At 54.8% G+C, this 27,313-nt stretch overlaps 4 protein-coding genes across 4 annotated transcripts; 2 read left to right on the top strand and 2 right to left on the bottom strand.

Moving 5' to 3' along the window:
- Window positions 1–928: 928 nt before the first annotated feature.
- On the top strand, window positions 929–19,005 carry HRG_04218 (AMP-binding enzyme domain-containing protein; the record flags this gene model as incomplete). The annotated part of the gene is made up of 5 exons (XM_044862689.1): window positions 929–992; window positions 1,065–6,539; window positions 6,618–6,838; window positions 6,908–18,918; window positions 18,972–19,005. 5 exons carry the CDS (start codon window positions 929–931, stop codon window positions 19,003–19,005), a joined length of 17,805 nt encoding a protein of 5,934 aa, XP_044721303.1.
- Window positions 19,006–21,667: 2,662 nt separating this feature from the next.
- On the bottom strand, window positions 21,668–23,069 carry HRG_04217 (short chain dehydrogenase domain-containing protein; the record flags this gene model as incomplete). Its single annotated transcript, XM_044862688.1, has 2 exons — window positions 21,668–21,881; window positions 22,714–23,069. The coding sequence occupies 2 exons, from the start codon at window positions 23,067–23,069 to the stop codon at window positions 21,668–21,670; spliced, it is 570 nt and encodes a 189-aa protein (XP_044721302.1).
- Window positions 23,070–24,019: 950 nt separating this feature from the next.
- HRG_04216 (fungal zn(2)-Cys(6) binuclear cluster domain-containing protein) lies at window positions 24,020–24,773 on the bottom strand (the record flags this gene model as incomplete). The annotated part of the gene is made up of 5 exons (XM_044862687.1): window positions 24,020–24,093; window positions 24,157–24,183; window positions 24,337–24,450; window positions 24,510–24,697; window positions 24,754–24,773. The coding sequence occupies 5 exons, from the start codon at window positions 24,771–24,773 to the stop codon at window positions 24,020–24,022; spliced, it is 423 nt and encodes a 140-aa protein (XP_044721301.1).
- Window positions 24,774–25,195: 422 nt separating this feature from the next.
- HRG_04215 (short chain dehydrogenase domain-containing protein) lies at window positions 25,196–26,375 on the top strand (the record flags this gene model as incomplete). Its single annotated transcript, XM_044862686.1, has 3 exons — window positions 25,196–25,238; window positions 25,297–26,045; window positions 26,367–26,375. The coding sequence occupies 3 exons, from the start codon at window positions 25,196–25,198 to the stop codon at window positions 26,373–26,375; spliced, it is 801 nt and encodes a 266-aa protein (XP_044721300.1).
- Between the last annotated feature and the right edge of the window lie 938 nt (window positions 26,376–27,313).

Here is a 27,313-nt window from a genome sequence, read left to right as displayed (position 1 = left end):
CTCATTTATTACTCAATTTGGCTCTTATACTGAGTCGTAAGTTGTCTACATAAATATAAGCTCTCTTTAAATATTTATCTTTTATTTTATGATGCTTAATGGCTATTTAGAGAGCTAGCACCTTGTTTCATGGTATCTATATACATATCTTTTATATTTAGATTGCGATATAGACCCTCTTTCCTCCTCCGTAATCCGCTAAGCCTGTACTCTTTCTCCACTGCTATCACACGGACTCTATGATATTGCTCGATATGCTACCAAGCTGTTCGGGGTCCGCCGAATTAACACCGAAGAAGTCCAGGCCCTGTGCCTAAGATTAGAGTGGAGCAGCTGTGATGTTACCATCGGCTCGGTGCCACATGTGGGTGGGCGTGCGTATATCCAGATGGGTGGGCTAACGTGAGCTTCAAGTGATCCTTCCGGTTGCCGCTGAACCCGGCATTTCTTAGACGGTAGACCGACCTTGCTTACTACGGACCCTGACTGGTGGGTCGGCTCAGTGCACTCAATGAAGGTCAGCGTGAGCCTGCCTCCATGTAAGAAGCCAGTCACCGTCACGCGTGCTCACGTAGTTGCACGACGTCCGGACGTGATAGTCACAGTCGACAGCATCGTCTTTACTTTTACAGATTGCCGTGTACCCAGCACGGATGCCTGTACAAATCTTCCTTTGGCTACATGTTTTTTGATTTCAAGACGGCTTGAAATAATTCATCAACGACGGGGGGCTACGACAATGATTTCACCATCACCCGTAGACATTGAAGCAGATGTCGCAAACTACTGGGAACAGTGGCGGGCAGAAGCCGAGCCGTGTACCTTTCCCACTCTGGCTCAGTTCAATTCGTCAAAGCCAGGCAATTTTAAAGTGCCCATCGACCTGAGCCATTCAGGAGAGACACTTTTTGCCCGTCTGGGGGAGGGCATGCAGACCGGCGTCGAGCTCGCCCTCGCGACAGCATGGGCCGTTGTACTGAAGACGTATACTGGTAATGTATCTGTCTCGTTTGGCCTCAGTTCGTTGGATGCAGCACAGCTCCCTGCATCTCGACTGTGCTCAGTATCCGTCCAGGATGAGGCTAGTCTCAACTCCATATCCCAGATGCTTCAGCGCGACCTCTTTCGAAGTGACTCGTTCAGAGTCTCCCGCATTTCTGCGGTACCAACGTTCCGGAAGTCGGATGATCGACCCTTCTGCAATACCGCCCTGAGCATTGCCTCATGCTTGACCCCTCCGGACAGAGGGATAGATGTTCAGATTGCTTTCGAGGTCACACCGAAGCAACTTTGCGCCAGGCTCATGTACTCGGGGGAAATCCTTGATGAAGCCCAAGCCGTGGACATTGCCCTGGCTTTCCAACACACACTCTCGGTCCTGATCAGCAGTCCTGCCACGTCTTGCTCCGACCTTAACCTTGTGCACCCGCAAAGTCTTGTCAGGCTCTTTTCATGGAATGCCTCGGTCCCAGAATCGGTCGACCGGTGCGTGGGCGAACTGTTCCAGGAACAAGCTAGCTCGCGACCAAACGACATGGCCGTTCATGCCTCCGACGCCGCTTTTACATACGCCGAACTTGCTGTCATGACCGAAGTGCTGGCCAGTGATCTCCAGTCACGCGGCATAGGTCCCGAAACGGTCGTGCTCCTCTGCTTTCCCAAGTCTGTTTGGGCCGTTGTTGCCATGATGGCCGTGGTTCGAGCGGGAGCGGCAGTGCTTTTTCTCGATTCTTCTCATCCCACCGCAAGGCTGCAGGAGATTCAAAGCCAAGTAAAGGCCCCAATGCTGTTGACGGCACCGCAATATGCCGACATGTGGCACTGGACGGCGGCTGAGGTCCTGGTGGTCAACCAAGCCTTGCTTGATTCGCTGCCGCGCCCAAGGGAGCCAGTATCGTCGGCCGTGACCCCCTCGAGCATGCTCTACATCATCTTCACCTCGGGATCAACGGGCAAGCCCAAAGGCTGCTGCGTTGAGCACCGACAGTTCCTGACTGGCTGCTATGCGCAGCGCAAAGCCAGTGGCATGCTGCCCACAGACCGAGTTCTGCAGCTGGCATCGTTCACGTTTGATGTTAGCATGCTCGAAATAGTGACGTCTCTCATCACGGGGGCGTGTGTGTGCATTCCGGGAGACGCAGCGCGAGTCAAAGGACCTGCATACTGCATACAAGAGTTTGACGTTACTTGGGCCTTCTTGACGCCCTCATTGGTCAGGCTTATGACGCCTGCAGAGGTTCCCAGTCTGAGGTTCCTCGTACTCGGTGGCGAGCCATTAGCAAAGGCAAATATCGAGACGTGGGCACCGCATCTGCAACTTGCCAATGGATACGGGCCCACGGAATGCTCCATCGCCGCAACAGCCAACCCCAAGCTCAACACGACGACGGATCCCGCCAACATTGGGTATCCGTTAAGTGCTCTGTGTTGGCTCGTCGATCCTCAGGACCACCGACGGCTGGTCCCGCCCGGAGCTCCAGGTGAGCTCCTGGTCCATGGGCCTATTGTGGCTCGAGGCTATTTCCAAGATGCAGCCAAGACGACCGCCGCCTTTGTCGATGACGTTCCCTGGCTGCCCAAGAACCGTTTCGGGAAGTCACGGCGCATGTACAAGACTGGCGATCTTGCACGCTACAACAGCGACGGAACCATCCATTTCATCGGCAGAAAGGACTCCCAGGTCAAGTTACGTGGCCTACGGATCGAGCTGGGCGATGTTGAGCATCAAATTGCCAGCCACGAACTTGTGCAACAGGCGGCCGCGTTCCTTCCGCGCCAAGGTCCCTGCAAGAACCAGCTAACTGCCGTCATAGCCTTGAAAGAATCGTATCGGGAAACTACTGACCGAGGTCTTGAGCTTCTTGATGTCACGACCAAGTCACTCTGCTCTGTCTCGCTCGATCGCGTGACCCGGGATGCCTCTCAACATCTCCCCGCCTACATGCTCCCGTCTGTTTTCATCTTGGTGAGATCCATTCCGTTAACAGCATCAGGTAAGTTGAACAGAGTCGCCGTCGCCAAGTGGATCGCAGAAATGGACGAGACAATGTACAATCCCATCACCGGAGCAGAGTCGGCAGTGATGGCATCCACTCGGACAGAGCACCAAATACAGCAGCTATGCAGTGAGGTCCTGGACGTGCCCCTTTCCCGCGTCCATCTCAACCGCTCCTTTGTCAACAATGGCGGAGATTCCATCTTGGGCATGCGACTACTGGCCAAGTTGAGAGCAGCGGACATTGACGTGTCGGTCAAGGACATGCTCGAGGCCAAGTCCCTCTCGGAGCTTGCAGACAGGGCCAAGAATTGCGTCGTCAGACAGACCATGACTTACCCCATCTCATACGACATGGAAAGATTCAAATCCGAAGTGCTGCCACAGTTGTCCCTGGAACAAGATGAGATCGAAGATGTCTACCCACTGGGACCCATGCAAAGAGGTATCCTACTCAGCCAGCAGCGAGCATCTGCCAGTTATGAACTACGTGTCGTTTGCGCAGTCTCTGTTCCCGGGGGAGGCGCCGTCGACGTTGAGCGACTAAAGCATGCTTGGATCGCCGTCAGCAATCGCCACGCGTGCCTCAGGACCATCTTCAGCCCCACCATCTTGGAGGACGCTCCGTGCGATCAAGTAGTACTGAAGCGCGTGGAGCCATACGTCGCAACCGTTTCGTGTCGGGACGAGGCAGACGTGTCCAAAGACGTGCGGAGCCGCAGGATTGTAGCGACTGGCACTCAGCCCCGGGTCAATTTTATCATCTACGAGACACCCGGCGCCGTTCGCTGCATGGCGGCTGTCGACCACGCCCTCATCGACGGCGTTTCCGTCCAGCTCCTATTCCGCGACCTGGGCACAGCGTATGCCGGTCTCCTCGATCAGGTCCAGCAGATGAAGTTCTCTCACTACATCGGCTACGTGCAGCAGCTGCAGAAGGCCAGAAGCCTCGAGTACTGGCAAACCTACCTTCGGGACCTCGCCCCTTGCCAGTTGGCCGGCCTCGAAGGCGGCACTGCAGACGCGAATAGGCTCAACGAGTTGAGCGCCATACTCGAACCTGGGATGGAACTCCAGAAGTTCTGCCGTCACCACAGCATTACCCCTGCCAGCCTCTTGCAGTGTGCCTGGGCCATGACGCTGAGAGCCTACACTGGGCTTGAAGATGTTTGCTTCGGCTACTTGTCTTCGGGACGTGACGCGCCAGTTGCCGACATCGAGGATGCTGTGGGTGCATACATCAATATGCTGGTCTGCCGGCTCAAGCTCGATGGATCCAAGACGCTTATCCAGCTTGTCAATTCAGTCCAAGACTCGTTTCTCAACAGCTTGCCCCATCAGCATTGCTCTCTGGCCGAAATTCAGCATAAACTTGGACTGCGAGAACCGCTTTTCAATACAATCATGTCGCTCCAGAGCGCTTTGGGGGACGTGATTCACGGCGACCCGAGTTGTGACAGCATCTCCTTTAGCGTAGTCGACGAGGTTGACCCTACCGAGTACGACGTCTCAATCAATGCCGCAATAGCTCGCGGAGTAGTCCATCTCAGTCTCCGCCACTACACTTCCAGAATCAGCCCTACCATGGCCAATCATATTCTCGAGACTTTTAAGTCTGCAATTGGCACCATCATTCAGGGGTGCGAAAAGCCGTTTGCCGACGCGCCGCTCCTCAGTCACCATGACATGAACCAGATACTGTCGTGGAACGGAGCTGACTGGAAAGCCTTTTACACGTGTATTCACGACGAGTTTGAAAAACAAGTTGCCGCGAGGGGCGACGCTGTTGCCATTGACGCCTGGGACGGCTCCTTGACGTACGGCCAACTCGACGCTGCTAGCACGTTGCTGGCGTCTCATCTCAGTGTACGTGGCGTCGGTCCCGAAGTCCTCGTTCCGCTCAGCTTCGAGAAGTCTGTCTGGGTACCAGTCGCGCAGCTGGCCGTTTTGAAGGCCGGCGGTGCATGCGTGGCCATAGACGCTGCCCACCCCTGGAAGCGGCGAGAAGAACTACTAGGCCGGTGCGATGCCCGGATAGCGGTGACATCGCGACTCCACGAGGGACTGTTTGAAGGCCTGGTGGGCGAAAGGGTCGTTGTGGACCAAGCTTCACTCGACCAGCTTGCCACGGATCAGTCGCTTCCACTTTCGTGGACACCGGCCAAACCCGACAACCCGGCTTTTGTTGTCTTCACCAGCGGTAGTACGGGCATTCCAAAGGGCATTGTACTCGAACACCGTGCTTTGGTCAGTAGCGCGCACGCCCATGGCCCGAGTATGAAGTACGGACCCGGCCAGCGAATTCTGCAATTTGCGTCCTACACTTTTGACGTGAGCATCGGGGAAACAATGTCCGGGCTTATGCTTGGAGCGACAGTGTGCATCCCGAACGAGGAAGAGCGCATGGATGATTTGCCTGGAGTCATTAACCGAATGGCCATCAATGTCGTCTATCTCACGCCCTCGGTCGTCAGTCTGCTTCAACCGTCGGATACGCCAGGGCTCGAAGTCCTGGCTCTGGGCGGAGAGGCCGTAAAAGCCGAAAACATCGCCATGTGGGCCGGCAAGGTCCATCTTGTCAACATATACGGACCAGCAGAATGCTCCGTGTGGTCGACTGGCCTCTCCCCTGTGCCGGCGGGAACGTCGGCGGCAAACATTGGCTACGGTCTAGGTGCGCGCGCGTGGATCGCGGAGGTTGGCAGCCCAGACAGGCTGTGCCCTATCGGGTGTGTCGGAGAGCTGCTGCTCGAGGGCCCCATTGTTGCCCGCGGCTATCTCAAGGACAAGGACAAGACGGAGGCGGCCTTTATTGCAGATCCCCCTTGGATGGCCTCTGCCAGTACCGGCCGAAAGCTATACCGCACTGGCGACTTGGCTCGATACAATTTGGACGGCTCGCTCCACTTCATTGGACGGCGAGACTTCCAGATCAAGGTACACGGCCAGCGAGTTGAGCTGGGAGACATTGAACACCACATTCAGAGCCATGGCCGCGTCGCAAATGCAGTGGTCCTCTATCCCCATTCCGGCCCTGTTAGCCAACGGTTGGTGGCCATTGTGTCCCTCCGCGAACCGACAGCTGCCGACGTAAACAACGAGGTCGAGCTTGTGGACCCTGCACGGATTCCGGCCGACATCTTGCGAGCCAAGGCACACCTATCGGAGCGCGTTCCGGGATACATGATGCCGTCGACGTGGCTGGTGGTCCAAGTGATTCCACTATCTGTCAATGGAAAGACGGATCGATCGAGACTGCTGCGGTTTGTACAAGGGCTGGAGACAGTTCCGGAGCAAACAGGGGCTTGGGACGCTGCCAGTCCAGTGGTGCTGCCTTCGACGCCCGCCGAGGAGACCCTGCGCGCCGTCATTAGCACTGTCCTGGGAATTGCACAAGACAGCGTTTCCATGGACCAGAGTTTCGTCGGCCTGGGCGGAGACTCAATTACAGCGATGCAGGTGTCGGTGCGGTGCCGGACAAATGCGTTAACAACCAGTGTCAGGGACGTTCTTCTCAGCAAGTCAATTCGCCAGCTTGCCAGTGGTGCCAAGCAGTATGTACAGGACTGCGCAATTCCCAAAACGCAGAATGAAGAAGGTGCCTTCTCCATGCTGTCCAAAGCGGACCTTAGCTTGCTTGACCAAGAAGCAAAGATAATGGGACTCTCGGGGCTTGAGGATGTCGAAGACGGCTATCCTGTGAGTCCAATGCAGCAGGGGCTACTAATTGCTCAAGCACAAACCAGCGGAAACTACAAGCCCTACGTGATTTGTCAAGTCACAGCCGCCAAGCATGCCGTGGAGGTGACGGCAGACCGCCTGCAGGCTGCTTGGCAGCGCGTGGTCGATAGGCATGCCCTTCTACGGACGGTTTTCATCGAATGTGGCTCTATCGAGGGCCTCTTCGTACAGATGGTCCTTAAAAAGGCCCCGGCCAGGGTGGCGCGAGTCGATGACCTGGCCGCCCTAAATAATATTATATGGACCGATCCTATCGACTACGAAGACCGGCGGCCTCCTCACAGGCTCACCACGTGCGCCACCAACGACAAGCTCTTCTTTAATCTCGAAATCAGTCACACCTTGATAGACGGCGCCTCGATGGCCATCATCCTCAAAGACCTGGCCGCGGCATATCTTCAAGATAATCTCGCTCCTGGCCCGCTGTACCGTGACTACATCTCACTGTTACAAACACAGTCACGACAGGAATCCCTGGACTACTGGAAGGGCTATCTCGATGGAGCACAGTCTTGCACGTTCCCTAAATTGCACGACCGAGACGTCCCAGTCAGAACTCTAGAAACCGTCGAGGTTCCCCTCCCTCCCGAGACTATTGGCAAACTCCATACCTTCTCGAGATCAACCGGGGTCACGCTTGCCAATGTCCTGCAGACTGCATGGGGGCTCGTTTTGCGATCGTTTAGCGGCTCAACCGACGTTCTGTTGGGCTTCATGGCTTCAGGTCGTGACATCTCTTTGACGGGCATCGAGGAGGCTGTAGGGCCGTATATCAACATGCTCGTCTGCCGCGTGGATGCATCCAACAACATCTGTGTGCTCGATGCAATCCGCAAGACACAAAGAGACTACCTGGACGCGTTACCCCATCAGCACCAACCACTGGCGGAGATCCAGCACAGCCTCAATCTGACCAGTGGCCGCCTCTTCAACACAATTCTCTCCTTGCAGCGACCGTTATCAGAGGACACCGGGCCGGAGAGTGACATCGGCATCAACTACCTCCAAGGAAGGGACCCGACCGAATACGACCTTAGCGTAAGCATCACTGCGAGCGACTCTGCCATTGAAGCTTCCATCTGCTTCTGGTCGTCGTTTCTTTCCGCCGAACAAGGAAGTCAGGTGGCATCGACATTGTCTCAGATCCTGAATCAGATGCTTGATAAGCCGGCAGCGACACTAGCCGAGCTGGATTTCCTCTGTGATTCCGACAGACGCAAGATCTTTGCCTGGAATAAGAACGGCATTACCCCCCAGAAGGTGCATCAGCTCATCCACCACAACTTTGCTCGCCATGCGCTTGACCGGCCTGGCGCCACAGCAGTCGCCTCTTGGGATGGTGTCCTGACATATGGCGAGCTCGACGAGGCTTCTCGTTGCCTCGCTCACCATTTGAGGCACCTGGGAGTGACCTCGGAGGTGATAGTTCCCCTTTGCTTTGACAAGTCCAAATGGACTGTTGTTGCCATGCTGGCTATACTTCGTGCTGGCGGAGCGTATACGTCCATGGATCCCTCCAGCCCTGCCAAGCATCTAGCAAACATCATTGAGCAAACGCAGGCCAAACTAGTTCTCACCAGTGCCGCCCAGTACGCCAACAAGTTGAGTAAGGCTGTCCAGCTCGTCGTGGTTGTTGATCAGGCCTTGCTGGACAAGCTGCCTGTCCGAGAACAGCCGCCAGCGGAGATATGTACGCCCGACAATGCGGCCTTTATCAGCTTTACCTCGGGATCGACGGGGAGGCCCAAAGCCATCTGCCTGACGCACAGTTCCTTTACTTCTGTCATGAGCCACAACCCGGAAATGGGAATGGGACCCCAATCCCGTGTCTGCCAGTTTGCAGCATACGTCTTCGACACATCCAACTCGGAAATCTTTGGCCCCCTGACTTGTGGAGGCAGCGTGTGCATTCCGTCGGAGCACGAGCGGCTCAATGATCTGGCCGGGGCAATGAAACGCCTTGAAGTCAACTGGACGTTTCTCACGCCATCGGTGGCGAGCTCGATGACGCCAGCAGACGTGCCTAAGTTGACGACACTGGCTCTGTGTGGAGAGCGGGTCCCCGACGACATTGTGAAGACGTGGAAAGACGACGTGCAGTTGATCAACTCGTATGGTCCTGCCGAGTGTACCATTTGGACCTCAATGGCCATTCTTGGCCGTGGAAGATCGCCTGCAACAATCAGTAGGGGCTATGGTGGCGACGGATGCCTCCTTTGGGTTGCCGATACCGCAGACGTCGGCAAGTTGGCCCCGGTCGGGGCGATTGGCGAGCTCCTGATCGAAGGGCCAATTCTCGCACGCGGTTATCTGGATGCAGAAAAGACGGCCCAGGCATTCATCGCTCCCCCTCGTTGGCGTGGCTCTACTGCGACGACATGTCGCATGTATCGGTCTGGCGACCTTGTCAGATACCACGACGATGGGACCTTGATCTACGTTGGCCGAGCCGATGGCCAGGTCAAGCTAAATGGTCAGCGTATCGAGACGAGTGAGATTGAAAGACACATTGTGTCGCATCATCTCGTACGCTACGCCGTTGTCCTAATGCCAAAGAGTGGCCCCTGCAGGCGCCAGCTAGTCGCGGTTGTTGCACCTTCGGAATTCTCAGAGAAGACGATGGCCTTGCAGGAGCCTTGCACTATCACTGACAAGCCCTCCAAGATCAAGGCTGCAGCGCAAGTCGCACAGGTCAGAGAGCAGCTCCGAAGTCTTGTCCCGGGATACATGGTACCCAGCGTGTGGCTCCTACTTGAAGCTTTCCCCTTGACCGCGTCCAGGAAGATGGACCGCGTGAGAGTAAGTCGCTGGGTCCAGGACCTTTCCAACGACGACTACTCCGATGCTCTCGACATCGGTGAGGAGCAACCCGCCGAGGCGACTGTCGTGCCGGACGAGAAGCGTCTCCAGCAAATCATCTCCGCCGTGCTCAATGTCCCACTCGATCAAGTCCGCCGCAACAAGTCCTTTTTGAACCTGGGTGGCGATTCAATTCTGGCCATGCATCTCGTGGTGCAATGCCGAAAGCAGGGCATCAAGCTGGCGGTCAAGGACATTATGCGGAGCAAGACTATTTCTTCGCTCGCGCTGACGGTCAAGACTGTGGCGTCGCGCGAGCCTCGACAAGAAGAACTCTTGGATGCCCCCTTTCCACTCTCACCAATCCAATCTATGTACTTCTCAGAGCTGACCAAAGGCTCGCTCGATGCCCAGGTGAACCAGTTTAACCAGAGTTTTCTACTTGGGGTCAAGACAAGGCAAAGTCCTGCGGCGATAGCCAGGGCGGTTCAGCAGGTCGTCGAACATCATCCAATGCTTCGTGCCCGCTTCCTGCAGAGCAGGGATGGCGTATGGTCGCAGATGGTCCTCTCTCAGATCGCCGGAAGCTATCGCATTGGGACTCATGACGTCAAATCGCGCGAGGATGCTCTTTTCATTGCGAAGAAGGCCCAGGAGCAGATGGATATCCGCAACGGGCCAGTGTTTGGGGTAGAGCTTTTCAACGTCTCGGATGCATCACATCAACTCCTGTTTGTGGTTGCTCATCATCTCGTGGTTGACCTGGTGTCATGGAGGACCATTATCAGGCAAATGGAAGACATTTTGACTTTGGGAAACCAACTGCCTGGTACCAAGCCATTTCCATTTCATTCCTGGGTAAAGGCCCAAGCCGATTACGGCAGTCGCCATCTCCGCCCTCAAACTTCGCTCCCGCACCAGGTTCCTGACGCCGACTACGGCTACTGGGGCATGGAGAACAAACCCAACTTGCGAGGCGACACGGCTGAGCTCAGCTTCGCAATCAACCAAAAAGACACCGACTTGTTGCTGCGTGGATGTCACCGATCAATGAAGACTGAGGCCCTGGATGTCTTCCTGGCCGCGGCCTTCTTCTCCTTCGCCGCCACATTCTCGCGTCCTCCGCCAGCAATCTTCAACGAAGGCCACGGACGAGAGCCGTGGGACTCACAAATGGACATTACCGAGACTGTCGGCTGGTTCACGACCATGTTTCCGCTCCAAGTCTCGCCTAGAGCAGGAATGAGCATGCTTGATACTGTTCGTCGGCTGAAGGATCAGAGAAGATGTCTGCCGCGCAGTGGGTGGGCTTACTTCAACTCGGCGCTGTCGAATGATGAGGGGAAGACGGCCTTTAAAGGGCATTGGCCGGTCGAGATCTTGTTCAACTATCACGGAGTCTACCAGGGCCAGGCTCAATCCGACAGTCTCTTCCATCCCCAGCCGTTCAACGAGGGTGACGTGGGCCCCCAGGTCAGCCGTTTTGCCCTGATGGAGATCAACGCGTACGTCCTTGAAGGCGCGGCACACTTCACCCTCACCTACAACCGTAATATGAAGCACGCGGTTCTCATGGAGCGGTGGGCGACTTCCTACGCGCGGACATTGGTTGACATGGGGCATGAATTGAAGATAGCGGATCCGATGCTGACTCCTGGCGATTTCCCGCTTCTTTCCACGACCAATGAGATACTTGAGAGGTTTCAGAACGACGTCTTGGTTGCCGTTGCAGCCGTCGACGATGTGGAAGACATGTTGCCCTGTTCGCCGATGCAGGAGGGCATTTTGCTCAGCCAGAACCGCATCCAAGGTGCCTACAACGTGGAGATGGTGGTTGAAGTTTCTTCGACCCATGGACAGGCCATTGATGTTCCGAAACTGGCAAAAGCGTGGCAGACGGTCGTCGATCGCCATGCCACACTGAGGACGGTGTTCGTCCAGAACCTCTCTGACCGGCCATATGATCAACTGGTGCTCAAGAAGCACACGGCAGAGATGGTTGTACGGGAGAATCAGCCTGAACAAGCCGTTTCTCATCTCCAGAAAGCCAAGGCTTTGGACTACGCCTTGGCTCAGCCTCCCCACTGCATGACTCTGCTCCACACACTGTCCGGGCGGGTGGTTTGCAAACTCGAAATCAGCCATGCGCTCGTCGACGGAACCTCGACGTCCATCCTAGTCTCGGAATGGATTGATGCGTATCGGGACAAATCTGCGGCCCTTCCCAGCCCCGTGTACAGCGATTACATTGCTTACATTCACTCTCGGCCCAGGGACGATGCCATAGACCACTGGAAAAGCTATCTTGCCAATGTCAGACCATGCCACCTACCAACTCTTACTGACGGAGAGCTGGCGCCAGAGCGCCTGTTCCATGAAGTGGAGATTGAAGTCCCAAGCGCTGCCAGAATGCGCAGCTTTTGTCAAGAGAACAATGTCACGCTGGCCAGCATCTTCCGGCTGGCTTGGGCAAAGGTCCTGGGGGCTTTCGTTGGCGACGATCATGTGTGCTTTGGCTACCTGGCGTCTGGCCGAGAGGTTCCTGTCCCAGGCATTGAAGGCGCTATTGGAGCTTTTATTAACATGCTCGTTTGCTCCGTCGACTTGGGCCACATCAGCCGGCACAAGGTAGACGACAGCTTGGTCATGTTTCAGGAACAGTACCTCAAGTCGCTCCCGTATCAACATGTTGGCCTCGCACAGATACAGCACGAGCTAGGCCTGGCTGGCCAAACGCTGTTCAACACCGTCCTTAGTTTTCAGAGGCGCTCTCACGGCGACTTGAGCATCGGCGACCTTCGTCTTCGTCACTTGGATGGTGTTGATCCCACAGAGTACAGCGCGTCAGTGAGCATTTCTGACAGCCAAGATGGTATTCACGTGCACATGAGCTATGTTACGGACCAGCTCTGCGACCGTCAGGCCTCAAACGTTGCAAGCGCACTGTCGAACGTCTTGGCTTCGATTGTGGAAACACCCCATGCCCAGGTCGGACATCTCAACCTCTACGGCACGCGAGACGCAAAGCAGATCGCGCTCTGGAACGCCGAGCCCTGGGCCCCAATCAACAAGTGTGTACATGAAATCTTTGCCGACAATGCCAATAAGTGCCCTGATGCTGTTGCCATTGACTCGTCCGAGGGTTCAATGACGTACGGCGAGTTGGACACCGAGGCCACGCAGCTTGCACATGAATTGGTCGCCTTGGGCATCCAAGTCGATTCACTGGTGCCCATTTCTTTCGAAAAGAGTGCTTGGGCCATCGTGGCCATGCTCGGCATCATGAAGGCCGGGGCGGGATTCGTGCCCCTGGACCCCGCGCATCCCGACGATAGGCTCAGAGCAATCATCTCACAGACGGCCAGTTGTCTTGTCCTTGCATCAGAGACAACAGCTCAACGGATACAGACCTTGGTCGACAATGTCCTAACCCTGTCTTCACGGCCATCGGAACGGTCAAGCTCATCAATCACACCGGCCAAGCCTCCGGTCTCACCAGCGAATGTGGCCTATGTTCTGTTCACGTCCGGATCGACCGGTCTGCCCAAGGGCGTCGTGCTCACACACCTTGCCGTCAGCAGCAGCACTCTTCATCATGGCGCCGAGATAGGATGCAGTCCGGCGACGCGCATGTACCAGTTCGCCACCTATACCTTTGACGCGTGCATATTCGAGATATTCACAACGCTGGCCCACGGAGGGTGCGTTTGCGTCCCATCCGACGAGGAGAGGATGAGTGACATTGCCGGCTTCATGGTCCGGAAGCGGGTCAACACGGCCTTCATGACGCCGTCGCTTGTGCGCATCCTCGCGCCAGACCAGGTTCCTACCCTGAAGACTTTGGTCCTTGGTGGCGAGGCACTTGGGCAGGACAATATCGCGACCTGGACGGGCAAGGTCAGGCTCATGAATGGCTATGGGCCCACCGAGACTTGCGTCTTCGCCCTGATGAAGACGTTTGAGGATCCGCGAGACGGTCATGATGTCCTAGGCAGAGGCGTTGGATCTCAGCCCTGGATCGTGAGTCTTCAAGACGCCACTCAGCTTGCCCCTATCGGTGCCGTGGGCATGCTCCATTTATCGGGTCCGTCCCTTGCTCGAGGCTACCTGCATGACAAGGCCAGGACAAATAGTGTCTTCATCGACAATCCAGCCTTTCTCAAAGGCTTCCAGGACTGGCCCCAGAGGGTATACAATACCGGCGACTTGGCTCGCTACAATTCCGATGGCACGATAACCTACCTCGGCCGAAAGGACCAACAAGTCAAGCTGAGAGGCCAGAGAATCGAGTTGTCCGAGATCGAGTATCATGTCAAATCCAGCTTCCCCCAGGCGTCTCAAGTCAGCGTCGAAGTGGTGTTTCCGCTGGCTGAAAAGGAGAGGGCAACTGTTGCTACTTTTTTCCGCCATGCCAATCAACCGGAACAGAGCCAGATGCTGCTGCCTCTGACCGATGCTTTACGTGGCGACGTCGCTCGACTTCAAGGGATCCTTGGGACGCTGCTTCCCCCCTACGAGGTGCCGTCGCTATATATCCCCGTGGGAAAGATGCCTACCACAGCAGCCGGCAAACTCGACCGCAAGGCGCTTCGTGACGCGGTTGCTAGCATGTCGGAAGAGGACCTCGGCACGTTCTCGCCCGTTCAAGAATCGAGGAAGCCGTTGGTGACTGCGACTGAAACAAGACTCGCCCTACTATGGTCCGAGGTGCTCAAGTTGCCCGTCTCGCGCATTGGGCGGCACGACAATTTCTTCCGCATGGGCGGCGACTCCATAGCCGCCATGAAGCTCGCAGCTAAACTCACGTCAGGCATTTCTCTCACCGTCTCGGACATTTTTCGCCATGCGACGCTCTCGGACATGGCCGTCGTAGCAGCCAAAGATGCATCAACCGCCAACACCATGGTCGACGTGAAGCCCTTTGAGCTTCTGAAATCCACCCTTTCCGTCAAAGACGCGCGCCCGTCATTCGCTGCCAAGTGCAACGTGTCCGAGAACCAAGTCGCCGATGCCTACCCATGCACGCCTCTCCAGGAAAGTCTCATGGCGCTCTCGATGCTGTATCCTGGGGCATATACGGCGCACAAGGCCTTCAAGCTTCCCAACTCGATCGACATGGCACGCTTCAAGGCCGCTTGGGAGAAGACGATTGACAACAACCCCGTCTTGCGAACGACCATCATTCAGACCAAAGCCGGGCGCGCGGTTCAGGTCGTGCTCAAAGATTGTTTCAAGTGGAGAGAAGCTGCTACTCTGCGGCAGTACATGGAAGACGACGAGAAGGACGAGATGGCCTTTGGCAAACCACTCTCCCGCTATGCCATGACCGACGACGGCTACTTCATCTGGACCGCACATCACTCCATGTACGACGGCTGGACAGTACCTTTGATTCTCGAACAGGTTACTTCATATTACGCCTCCGGCACCGCCCCGGCGACGCCAGGCTTCAACCGCTTCGTCCAACATGTCTCGACCTTGAGCACAGACGAGGCTCGAGGCTTCTGGGAATCCCAGCTTTCAGCAGGAAAGGCTGTCACATTCCCCGAGCCACCATCATCGTCCCATCCACCACGGGTCGATCAGGAAGTCCATCACAGCGTCCCGATCAGCCGCCAGCCGGGCTCAGAGGTTCCGATGGCGACAGTTTTGAGAAGCGCTTGGGCCTATGTCCTCGCTCAACACTCAGACGCAGACGATGTCCTATTTGGGATGACCCTCTCGGGACGCAATTGCCCTGTCCAGGGCATCGACACCATCGTGGGCCCTACGATCACTACCGTGCCCGTCCGAGTCAGCGTACCGGCCAAGGGCACCGTGGTTGACTTTCTCAAGGCGGTCCAGCAACAAGCGACAGAGATGATGCGCTTTGAGCACTTTGGTCTGCAGAACATCGCAAACATCAACCAGGACACATCGCAAGCCGTCAAATTTCAGAACATCTTGGTCGTGCAGCCGATGAAGCAGTTTCACGTTGACCACACCGAGCTGCTTGGTGCCGAGCAAGTGTCGAAGCCTCTCAATAGCTTCGACACATACCCCTTGATCATGGAATGCAGCCTCGGCGAAACCGAAGTGCGCCTAAATGCACGCTTCGACGAAGCGGTCATCTCTCGCAGCCAGACCGAGCGGATACTCAGACACTTCGAGCACGTCCTGCACGGTTTCAACGAGGCAACCGGAGCGACCAAGATGCGAGACATATCCATGCTCACCAAGGACGACTTCAGTCAAATCCTGGCCTGGAATTCGACGTACCCAGAGGCCTTGGAGACAACGGTACCAGAAGTCTTCGCGCAGCAAGTTCTCCGCAGACCCGATGCCCTTGCTGTAGATGCATGGGATGGCAAGTTGACATACGCCGAACTGGATCAGCTGTCCACCAATTGTGCCCGACACCTCGTCGAGCAACAAGGTGTCGGCCCCGAAATCCTGGTTCCGGTCTGCTTTGAAAAGTCTCGCTGGGCTATCGTGACACAGTTGTCCATCATGAAAGCAGGTGGCGCCGTCGTCAATCTGGATCCTTCATATCCGATGAGTCGCCAGGAGCTCATCCTCCAAGATACCGGCGCCAAGGTTCTACTTGTCGCGTCTCAGCTCTACAGTAAGTTCAGCGACGTCAAGGGCGTAAGATTGGTAGCCATCGACAAGATGTTCTACCGCCGTCTTACCAAGCCATCCTGGACTGCATTGCCAGTGGTTGATCCGTCGTCTACTGCCTACGTCCTCTTCACCAGCGGATCCACCGGTCGCCCCAAGGGCATTGTGGTTGAGCACCGCAACCTGTGCTCAAGCTCTCAAGCCCACGGCACTGCGTGGGACATAGGTCCCTCAACACGCCTGCTCCAGTTTGCGGCGTACACGTTCGACGTCAGTTGTGCCGACATCTTTACTACTCTCCAGAGAGGGGGTTGCATCTGCGTTCCCTCTGAGCACGACCGGCTGAACGACCTGGCCGGTTCCATCAACCGATTTCGGTGCAACTGGGCGTTCCTCACCCCGACTGTGGCCTCGCTCTTGCCGGCGCATGGGATACCGAGTCTTCGGAAGCTGGTTCTCGGCGGCGAGGCAAGTACCAAAGACACAATAGCCAAGTGGCATCGTTCTTTGGACCTGATTGTCTGTTACGGGCCCGCCGAGTGCTCCGTGTACTGCTCCGGAGCGCCACCCGCCACTGCGACAAGCGACCCTGCCGACCTCGGCGAAGCCATCGGCGCCCTGTACTGGGTCGCTGACGCTCACGACCATAACCGCTTGGTGCCCATCGGCTGCACAGGCGAGCTGCTGCTTGAAGGTCCCACCGTGGCTCGTGGCTATCTTCACGACAAGCACAAGACGGCTCAAACATTCATCTATAATCCAGCCTGGGCAGACGGAAGTACACCGGGCCGGCCTCGCCGTTTCTATCGCACCGGCGACTTGGTCCGCTACAATGAGGATGGAACTATTCACTTTGTGGGCCGCAAAGACACCCAAGTCAAAGTTCGCGGCCAGCGAGTCGAGCTTGGAGAAATCGAACACGCGATCCGCATCCAAATGCCCAGCCTGACCCATGTCACCGTCGATGCGGTGAGCCTCGACAGCAGACAGGCCGTGGTTGCGTTCCTCCATGTGACGGCAAAGAGTAGCGGCTCCGATGAGGTACTACCCCTGGATGACCAACTCAAGGAGGACCTCATGAAATTGCAAGCCTCGATTGCCGAGGTCTTACCATTCCACATGCAACCGAACATGTTCGTCCCAATGGCCCAAGTTCCACTGACGGCAAACGGGAAAGTGGATAGACGTCGACTGCGAGATCTGGTAACCAATCTTGGTCACAAACGGATGCTCCAGTTCACGCTGGAGTCCTCAACAAAACGAGTGCCTGCAACGGACATGGAGTTTGCCCTGCGTGACCTGTGGGCACAGGCTCTGAGCGTGGACCCTCCGACTATCGGCACTCAAGACCAGTTCTTCCGCGTTGGCGGCGATTCCATCCTTGCCATGAAGCTCGTCGCTGCCGCTGGCGAGCACCAGATCCCTCTCCATGTCCGGGACTTTTTCTACAGCCCCGTGCTGTCCGACATGGCCAAGGCGCTCGAGAGCCGATTACCAGTCAGGCCCAATGACACGCAAAGATATCAGCCATTGTCTCTAATCACCAGCACACACCCAATCAAGCTTGTCAGGGCAGTGGCCTCTCAAATTAAGACGTCCGAGGCTAATATTGCAGATGTTCTCCCCGCAACCGACTTTCAGCTAAATGCTGTTGCCCACGCTTTGATGAAGACGCGCGGACTTCGAAACTACCTGTGGCTAGACGGCACGGGACACCTCGACATGGCGGCCACTCACGAGGCATTGAGAGCGTTTGTGGCGGAGCACGAGATTCTTCGCACCGTTTTCGCTCTGCACCGTGCCGACATCGTTCAGGTTGTGCTCAAGCAGCTCCGCTACGAGGTTGAGGAGCACCTGACTAGCACCGACATTGCCAACTTCACCGATCAGATTTGCAGATCGGACATGAGCCTACCCACGAAGCTGACGGATCCTCTGCTCAAGTTTATCATCATCCAAGCTTCCGGTAATCGCCATAGAATCGTGCTACGCATCTCACATGCACAGTACGATGGCATCAGCTTGCCGAAACTCTGGGACTCGTTGGCCGCCGCGCTCGAGGGTCGCCCTAACCCCACGCCTGTAAAGCCCATGTCGACGTTTATGCGAGCCATCTCCTCACAAGACCAGGACGAGGCGCTCCAGTACTGGGGCTCCCTTCTCAAGGGGTCCAGCATGACGAGACTCGTCGCGCACACCAAGCCTTCGCACCAAAACGTCTACAACACCTACCTTCGCCGCACTATCCCCACGGCCTCGCTGGCGAATTGCGGCACCACCTTTGCTACCATCCTCAAAGCAGCCTGGTCTCTGGTCCTTGCCTCCCTCACCTCTACATGCGATGTCACATTCGGCCACGTTGTCTCCGGTCGTACCCTCGACCTCGACTTGGGCATCTCTGCCGTCGTCGGCGCCTGCATCAACATTGTGCCAGTGCGTGTTGCGATTACTGATCCAGAGTTGAGCGTCTCGCAGCTGCTGCAGGCCGTACAGGCCCAACACGCCGCCGGCCTGCTCTACGAGGCTGTTGTCGGCACTCGGACCATTGTCCGTCAGTGTGCACCATGGGCTCCGCACACGCGCTTCAGCAGTATCGTGCAACACCAGAACATCGAGGAAGCGAGTCATGTGGCGGTCCGCGGCGTTGACTACGAGGTCGGATTCTTCTGTCCTCAAGCGGACGAGGCGGACGTGGCGATCAAGACCACGCCGCAGGGTGATGGAACGACGGAAGTGTTACTGATCTGCTCGGATCGCGCCGTGGGAGAGGAGTTGGGGGGGTTGTTGGTGGATTTCCTATGTCAGACTCTTCAAGCGATTTGCGCCGGGCCCGAAGCCAAGGTCGGGGCACTATTGAAGACGATGGCTAGCAGAGGAGACGAAGCGCTTCCGTTGAGCATAGGGCCGGCTCCGTCAGAGCGCTATACCAATGGCAACAACACGGTGAATGGAAGTTGGCCAGGGCTTGATCGGCGGAGTGAAATCAAGAAAGCGGTAGTAGCTGCGTGGCAGGAGGTGCTCGAGCTACCGCAGGGGATCGCTTTGAATCTGGACGATGATAGCGATTTCTTTGAATTGGGGGGAGATCTTGTTTCCGCAGCAGTCGTATATACAAAGCTGCAAGCAGATGGCATAGGCGACCCTGATATGGAAAGCGTTCTTGATAGGCCGAAGCTGGGGGATTTGGTTAATCTGCTTAGCCGATAAGTATAGATGATATATATTTTCTTTGTCTGTTTTATAGCAGTAGAGTGTAGAAAATAATAGAATGGCTCCCAAAATTTTGATCTGTTCCCCGCCTCTATACCGGTTATATTATCGTGGACTTTGTGTTTCTCAAGTTGGAGCTCAACAGTGGAACAAAGAGTGATAGAGCTCATTGGTAGGCATATTTAATAATAAAACTTCTTCTCTTCCCAATAGGATACTACGAGACTTTATAGTAATGCATACTACGTAAGTCCCTAGAGAGATAATATACATAGGGGCAAGTAAATTCTTTATAGATAAGTTGTGCTCATTATACGTCCTGCTGTAAAGGGGCAAGGGAAAGGGGGGCTTGCGTTTGTGCCCTGACCGCGCTGACCCCAGAGTCACCTGCTTCGTGGCCCTCGATAACAGTGTTAATATAAAGTTAGAAATCTTCTTGTTCATTTTTTGCGATAGCTTTCGGCGCAGACCTTGTACTGCACATAAAAGGACATGAGGCAGCAGTCCTTTGTTAGGGTCATTAGCCTAACCTAGTCCCGTACACAGCTTATAAGTTCTTCCTGTGCAACAAAGTGGCTTCGGTATTCTATAAAAACGTCGTCTCCTATTCTCAGCCCCATTTGCCGTAAACAACACCATCATTATGCGCATCGTCATTTCCCAAATCGCGCAAATATGCCTTCTCCCCAGGCCCAGCACCCAACGCGTGGAGAGCCAGTCAGCCTCGACGAATTTACACAACACGAAATCGTATGGTTCTTCCGCACTGACTTGGATGGCGCTCACAGGCACCACATTTACCTGTATGGCGTCATGCAGGTGTATTGTCCTTCGGTCATCGATCTCCTACCCCCGATAGAAGACTACGACTTCGACACGTGCAACATCTCGGTGCCGGTATACATCTTCCCAGACCCCCATAGAGTACTCAAGATGGTTCTTCATAATTATATTTATCGTATATGATTCCGCCTCTTTCGAAGCGAGATTGAACGCCAACGCTTCATCTGCAAATTCATCGCACCCCTGGACTCTGCTCGTCCGGTTTTCCGACTTCGCAATCCAACATTAACAACATCGTCTCATTAAAATAACGCCCTCTGTGCCCAGCTCGGGGCGCGCCGTCAGGCCTACGAAAAGAGGCTCGCCACTGCTGGTCTTCTCGATGGGAGGCGATGGGGCCGGGACAAGATAAAACACCCCTAGCTGCATGTCCTTCAGTCGCTCTTCCGAGCGCTGATTATCATCTTCTCTGCCAACGACTGGAACAATGAGGACCCAATGACCGTCGGCAGGGTTCTTGCTTCCACTGCCCGCACAGGCATGGAGAATGGCCTCAGTGAGCGTATTACGTTTGAACAGTCGCAGATAATATTGAAGGCTACTTGGAAAGTAAACAGGGCGCCGTTAGAGACACGATCGAGACGGCTATGGGTTCCGTTATGCATCTCGAAGCTCGAGAAGCTGCAGTATTTGGCCTTCAGCCTAATCCGGTCTCTGCATGGGAAGTGGAATATCGTGCTCTAGAGCCACGCTCTGGAAGAGAAACTGGGGATCCAACCCAATATCCGAGCCTAGCTCTCGGTTTCTCGACACTGCGCAAATTATGGAGTGATCCGGGGATGGTCAATATTGGGACTCGTTTCTAATGATGCACCACGAGAAGTGGGAACTCGTCCGCGAAGCTAAGAGGATTTTTGGAACAAGTAGGTAACTACACGCCACCAACTCGGATTGCCTCTCACACCCGTCGACACAGGGATACTCTTGGGCTAATAAACTGAGGGACACTCAGGTTAAACTAAGGGATACTTTCGAGTTAATGATGAGTAATCTCTGACCGATCCCAAAACTATGGGTTTGTGTCTGCAACCTTCAGCTCGAACAAGTCGTCACTGGGCCGTGAAACCTCCATCTGCTGGCAGCAAGCACCGGTAATCCATGCGGCCTCATGGCTGGCAAGGAAAATGGCCGCACCAACTATATTCTCAGGGGTGCCAATACCATGCAGCGGATGAAGTGCCCGGATGCCTTCGGCGTTCCTCGTTTTGAGTAGGTTTACAAAGATTGCTGTATCAATGACTGGTTAACTTCATGTTAGCTAGAGCCGCAATCAAGGGTGGGTGACGTGACATACAGCCTGGGCAAATTGCGTTGCAGTGAATACCATCCTGGGCATAATCCAAAGCAACCTGTCGCATCAGGTCCGAAACCGCCCCCTTGGAGGTAGCATACGCAACTAAACAAAGATCGTGAGCTATTCTTCTTGTGGCAAGTGCTGCTGGGGAATATAATTGAGCGCACCGTTATGATAGCCCCCAATCAAGCATAGATGGACGACATGTTGATAATCCATCCACGGTCCCCAGAAGACGACTTGTCTTGCTTTAATATCTGGGCAAGAACGTACTTGCTGGCCAAGAAGCATGATTTGACGTTGACGGCCATAGTAAGGTCGAACCAATCCTCGGGCGTCTCATGAGCTCTGAGTGGTTCATGGCCTGCCTCGACTGAAATGCCTGCGTTGTTGACCAGACTCCAGTGATGTCAGAACTTGAGCACCAAACATCATTCTTTTAAGGTTCGTGGTGCAAACAGACACTTACACGTCAATTCGCCCGTATACAGCTACAGCCGCTTCCACGATGGCCTCCACCTGCTCAGCTTTGCTCACATCAGCCTCGACGGACAAAGCCTGCCCGCCACTTTTTCTGATAAGCTCGTGAGTGCTAGTTTCGCATTCCAATTTGACTTCTGCACGAGCATGCGTGGTGGATATCTGTGCAGACGAGAAGGCCGCCCTCACGCGCGTATGCTAGAGAAATGGCTCGGCCAAGCCCGGATGATGAACTGGTCACAATACAGACCTTGCCCAGCAAGCGCTGTGAACCTGATGAAAAGCTTATCGATGATATGGCTGAGACAAAAAAACTACTTTTGGAGATCTCGATAGGGAGTGCAAAAGCGGTGCTTTTAATATAGTACGAGAGCAGAGGCCAAAAGTGAATGGCAATTTAGTGTCAATATTGCAAGGATGGTGTAGACAGACATGATTTTGTCCCCGCCTTCGTACACGTCAAGAACCATTGGCTTGTCCGTTTTGCATTGCGTGAGGGATGGTGTAGGCCGCCGAAGGCATGTCGCACGCCATCCCCGCTTCCCCTACTGTCTAGAGCTCGGGTGACTTTCCAAAAACGACGTGTCAGGTATTCAACCTCGGCTGCCTGTTCATCACAAGTCGACGTAATGGTCAAAGACAGAGCTCCTGCCAAGGCCTGCATGTTCATTTGAATATGCTGCGTTCCTTGACTTCCTCCCCTATGAATCAGCCGGGGTGCTTACAAGGCAACGGCAACTGACTTCTTCACAAAAACAAATACTCAACGTTCTTGCCCGCAACCGACTCTCCCAATTTGGATACATAATGGCTAGTAGCCCAGCCCAGATCCCTCTCAATCTCTTCAAGTAGGTCCAGAACCACCTTGACGTCCTGCGAGTCCTCGAAGACTTGACCCGCTACGAAAAGCGGCTGCACGGAATGAACACGGTTCGCATCTGACGACTTTGCCAGACTGATTCCACAAAGCTCTCGTGCGTGGCGTAGCGCCTCGCGTTCACCTCTTCGGTAAGATTGTAAGCGCGCGGAAACTGTGGAGCGAATGGCGATGGCTTCTTGGGGCTCGTTGACAAGGAGAAGAATGCAGGCCATATGGTAGCTCTGCATTGTCGCTGCACAGACGGGAACCTGGTACCAAATTTGCTCGAATCTTGCCAAGCACCCGGCATCAGGGGAGTGGTCTGCCATACTAGTTCTAGCAGCCGGAAGGAAGCTCTCCGGGAGGCTGTGCCGCCACTTTTGGAGCTCTTGAGTCAGAAGAGTCCATCTTCCGAGAAGCAGTTCTTGAGTGACACCAATCAAAGGTCGCTGTTCACGCGACAAGACATACTCATCTGGGTGCACCGCATCCCCCGACGTGATATAGTTAGCGATCTTGCCCAGGAGCCAGTGAATCTCATTGCCCCTCGTATCCTCCTCAACATCGGCCGTGGTACGGACACCCCCTACACTTGCAGGATTGAAAGAAACTGGGCTGCCATTCTCGTCCGTTACCAGACCTGCGTTTTGCCATAGGCGAACGTCGTCCAGATAGAGCCGCGTTTGGGTTTCACTAATAACTCGGTAGGCAACGAACGTCAGTCAGATATTCAGGTGTAAGTCGACAGGGTGGCCCGTACAAGCACAAAGGAGGCCCTGTCTCGCTGGGCTCCAAAATATAGGACCCGAGATTGCCGCTCGTGGAATAACAACGGGAGAGCATGGCGACGAGCCGGGCTCGTGCACCTGGCTAAACAGCGGCAACGCACTGAGGTGGGCTCGCCAGGCCGTCCCCGGAGCATCCATGAGTTCACATGTGCACAGTATTGCAATGGCTGCAAACAACTCTTCCCTAGATATGCTATCGGTATCAAAGTGGCCGAGGTGAACTGCGGTCTTCAATTGGCTGATTGCTTTGTGGTAGTGCTTCGCGGATTGGTACTGCCAGTCGACCTTGTCATCAGATTGAGATGAGTCGTACAGCACTCGGCAGGCTGGGGATGGCCGGCCATGACATGAACCCCGACAACGTTGTATATGCCGCAGATGCTTCGCCGCTAGCGCACATATGGCAGATTTTAAGAGTGGCCTTGTTGTCGCCAAGACAGGGGCTTTGTGAGAGAAGTAGGCTCCAGTATCAAAGACATCCATCCTACATGATGGTCAGGCGGCGAAACGTAACACAACGACTACCTTGGAGCTAAAGAGAACTGACCATTGGCCTGGGCCGTGCTTGAAATGACTTAATAATCGGAGGACCATGATGTTCTCACGAGCTTGACACTCCGGGCTACTACCAGTCGATGCCGAGCCATCCTCCCCCACAGGCATGGGTATCGATGTCGTCCCGGGCTGATGCTCTATAAGACGTCTCTCGTTCTGGTCAAAGACCTACGAGATGCTAAAACCCCAGCGGACGCAGGGGGCGAAATTTCCGTTTCCGACTGTTGGTGCAACAGAGGCGGAGGAGACTCGACCTCATAGGAGTCGTGAACATGGATGAATGTGACTCGTCATGGTTAGGCATTAGGTAGGTACACCGTCTTGGCTGGATTGTAACTAACCTACGTCGTGGAGGGACCTCGAGCCAGACCTGGCTGTCCGCAAACAGTCCCTTGCAGCCCGATGACGGTTGGCTCTCGAAGCCTCGGAAAATAGATCTATCTAGAAAGACACACTCGCGCGAGCTCCTTCTGCAGTTATCACAGAGGGGCTTCGACTCGTCGCATTTCAATTTCCGCTGTCGGCAAGTCAAGCTGTCGCAGCATATTAGACATGCTGGCCAGGTGACGTGGAGCCTCGCCACACCTACCATCCTGAGTAGGACCGCATGCTCGGCCTGGAACACTGCACAAGCGTGGGGAGCGACGAACAGCAGCGCGCTGCACGAGGGGCGGGCTTTGTGCATTATGTAGGTATACTGGCAGGTCAGCCGAGGGAGACAGGCGGCGGGGGGTCAAACGACCCTGTTTTAGTCGCAAGGGGTCACAAGTCGGGGAACAGGCTGTAATGCTCCGGAAGGGCAGTCGAGCCGAACCAATCATGAGGCGGTGCACCATGGGGGAGCTTTAGCAAATGCCTTCCCATCATTGTAACCGTTTCTATTTATACGACGTCACCATAAGCCGAATGGCGCCCTACCGCGGTCCACGTGCGATTTACTGGACATAAAGTCAAACAACTACGACAACAACAACGTCATCACCCCTTTCTACACAATCATGGCGGAACGAACAACATTAGCGGCGCCATTCATGGTATCCGGCAAAACAGCCATCGTCACAGGCGCCGGATCCGGTCAGTCCACGACCGCCACCCTCTCACAAGGCCGAGGAAATGCTAAAATGAACATCAGGTATCAATCTTGCCTTCGCAGAACTCCTCTTGTCCCGAAATTGCAATGTCATCTTCGCAGACCTCGCGCTGCGACCGGAAGCCCAAGACCTCGTCTCTCGATACGCGTCCCGCCATAAGTCCCCGCGAGCGATATACGTCGAAACAGATGTCACTTCCTGGCCAGCACTCTCCCACATGTTCGACACTGCTCTAACCGAGTTTGGCGACTTTCATATCGTGTGCCCCGGAGCAGGGGTGTATGAGCCGACATGGTCGAGTTTCTGGAGACCTCCAGGTTCAAGAGAGAGCAAGGACACAATGGAGTCCGGCCACTATGCTCTAATGGACATTAATTTAACTCATCCGATTCGAGCCACTCAGATGGCTATTTCGCACTGGCTATACCCAAAATCAATGCCGAACTCCAAGTTCCCCATCGTGGCCAAGACTACCCCGAGCAACCCCAAGCGCATCATTCACATTGCATCTGTGGCAGCCCAGGTCCCCGTTTTCAGAGCTCCTCTTTACGCTGCCTCAAAGTTTGCCATATCGGGATTCGTGCGATCTCTTGGAGGGCTCGATACGTACGGAGTTCGCGTCAATGCAGTCGCTCCAGGCTTCGTTCGCACGCCTCTCTGGACGGAGAACCCGGACAAACTGGCTAACATAGATGAAAACAGGGATGTTTGGGTGACTCCACTGGAGGTGGCAGAAGCCATGCTCAGCTGCATTGAAAGCGAAGACAAGGTCGGCGGAACAGTGATTGAGGTGGGTGCGGGACGTACGCGGGAAGTGGCTGTGTTCAACGATCCAGGCCCCGATCTTGCTCCGGGAGCTGGACTCTGTGTGGGCAGTGGGGACGTTGGAGATGCGGAGGTACGGAGATTGCTTGAAGATGGAACCACTTGGGCAGGCCCTACTAAGTAGCTGAACATAAAACAAGGGGGTTTGAAATATATGCCACCTCAGGGACGACTCAATCTGAGCATATATGAGAACAGCTAAAGTCTTTAGATCATATCACACGGGTCTAAGACATGCTTGAGGGAGCCTATAACAAGTTCGATTACACGAGAACTGGTCTCCTAGACCTTTTGACATCTCCATCATAACCTGATCCGTCGTTGAGGGCGCTCTTGAGGGATCGAATGTCATACATACTGCGACCTACGGCTGGTGGGTAAGGACGTGGGCCCAGTCACCGCGGAGAGCGTGAAGATCGTTGGAACAGACAACGCTGCATTCAACCTAAATGTCAACGTCGTAGTCGCCGAACGCCTTAAGCGGGAATTCCTGTTCATGAAGCTTATTCCATGTGTCGGCGCTGTTGACTAAGAAGCCAGCGAAGCGTTGGAAATAGGCCGTGGCGGGTGATTTGTCTTGCACAGTTCCAAGTCCGGGTATACAAGACAAAGTTGGTCTTATTACGTCGTAGCCAATAAAAGCCAAGCTCAAAGACGAAGAGTTGAAAGACTGGGGATTTTGTGGCAATGACCTCGAGCAAGGACAAGTCCTTGGAATAATGCACAGATCTTCATCCGTCACAATAGCATTCCTCTATTAATGCGATATCTGCTGCACGTAAGGTTTGTGGTGTGAAAGTCAATTGTCGCCATTACCGGCGGTGCCAAACTCTCGGCAGACTTTCCAGTAACGGTAGCCAATCGGCTTGCTTTCCTCCCATGATGCCAAAGTCCGTGCATGACATTGCTCGTTATATTTAGAAAATGTAGATCTTTTCCAAGTCCAGTGGATACGAAACTAGCAAACGAATCATTTCAACTGCATTTATATCCACGAGTTTGCGTTTTTTTGGCCTTCTTGCTCATCGTTTTCCGTAACCCATAGTGGTGCCGCAACCACTTACATGGCTCACTTACCTCAACATTCTCGTACGTACATACATGTATAGACGCCATAACGGTTCATCTCGGCTCAATAACCCGTTCCGCTAGCATCTTGCGGGTTTGCCTCCCACAAACGTGCCTCACAAGACATGACAAATCGCTCCGTTTCTGCCTAGCTCTGACAAACAA

Source organism: Hirsutella rhossiliensis, assembly GCF_020360975.1.
Source record: "Hirsutella rhossiliensis strain HR02 chromosome Unknown scaffold00004, whole genome shotgun sequence".
Lineage (NCBI taxonomy): Eukaryota > Fungi > Ascomycota > Sordariomycetes > Hypocreales > Ophiocordycipitaceae > Hirsutella > Hirsutella rhossiliensis.
The sequence above is the reverse complement of the archived record's forward strand: the minus strand, read 5'-3'. Positions and strand labels throughout refer to the sequence as shown.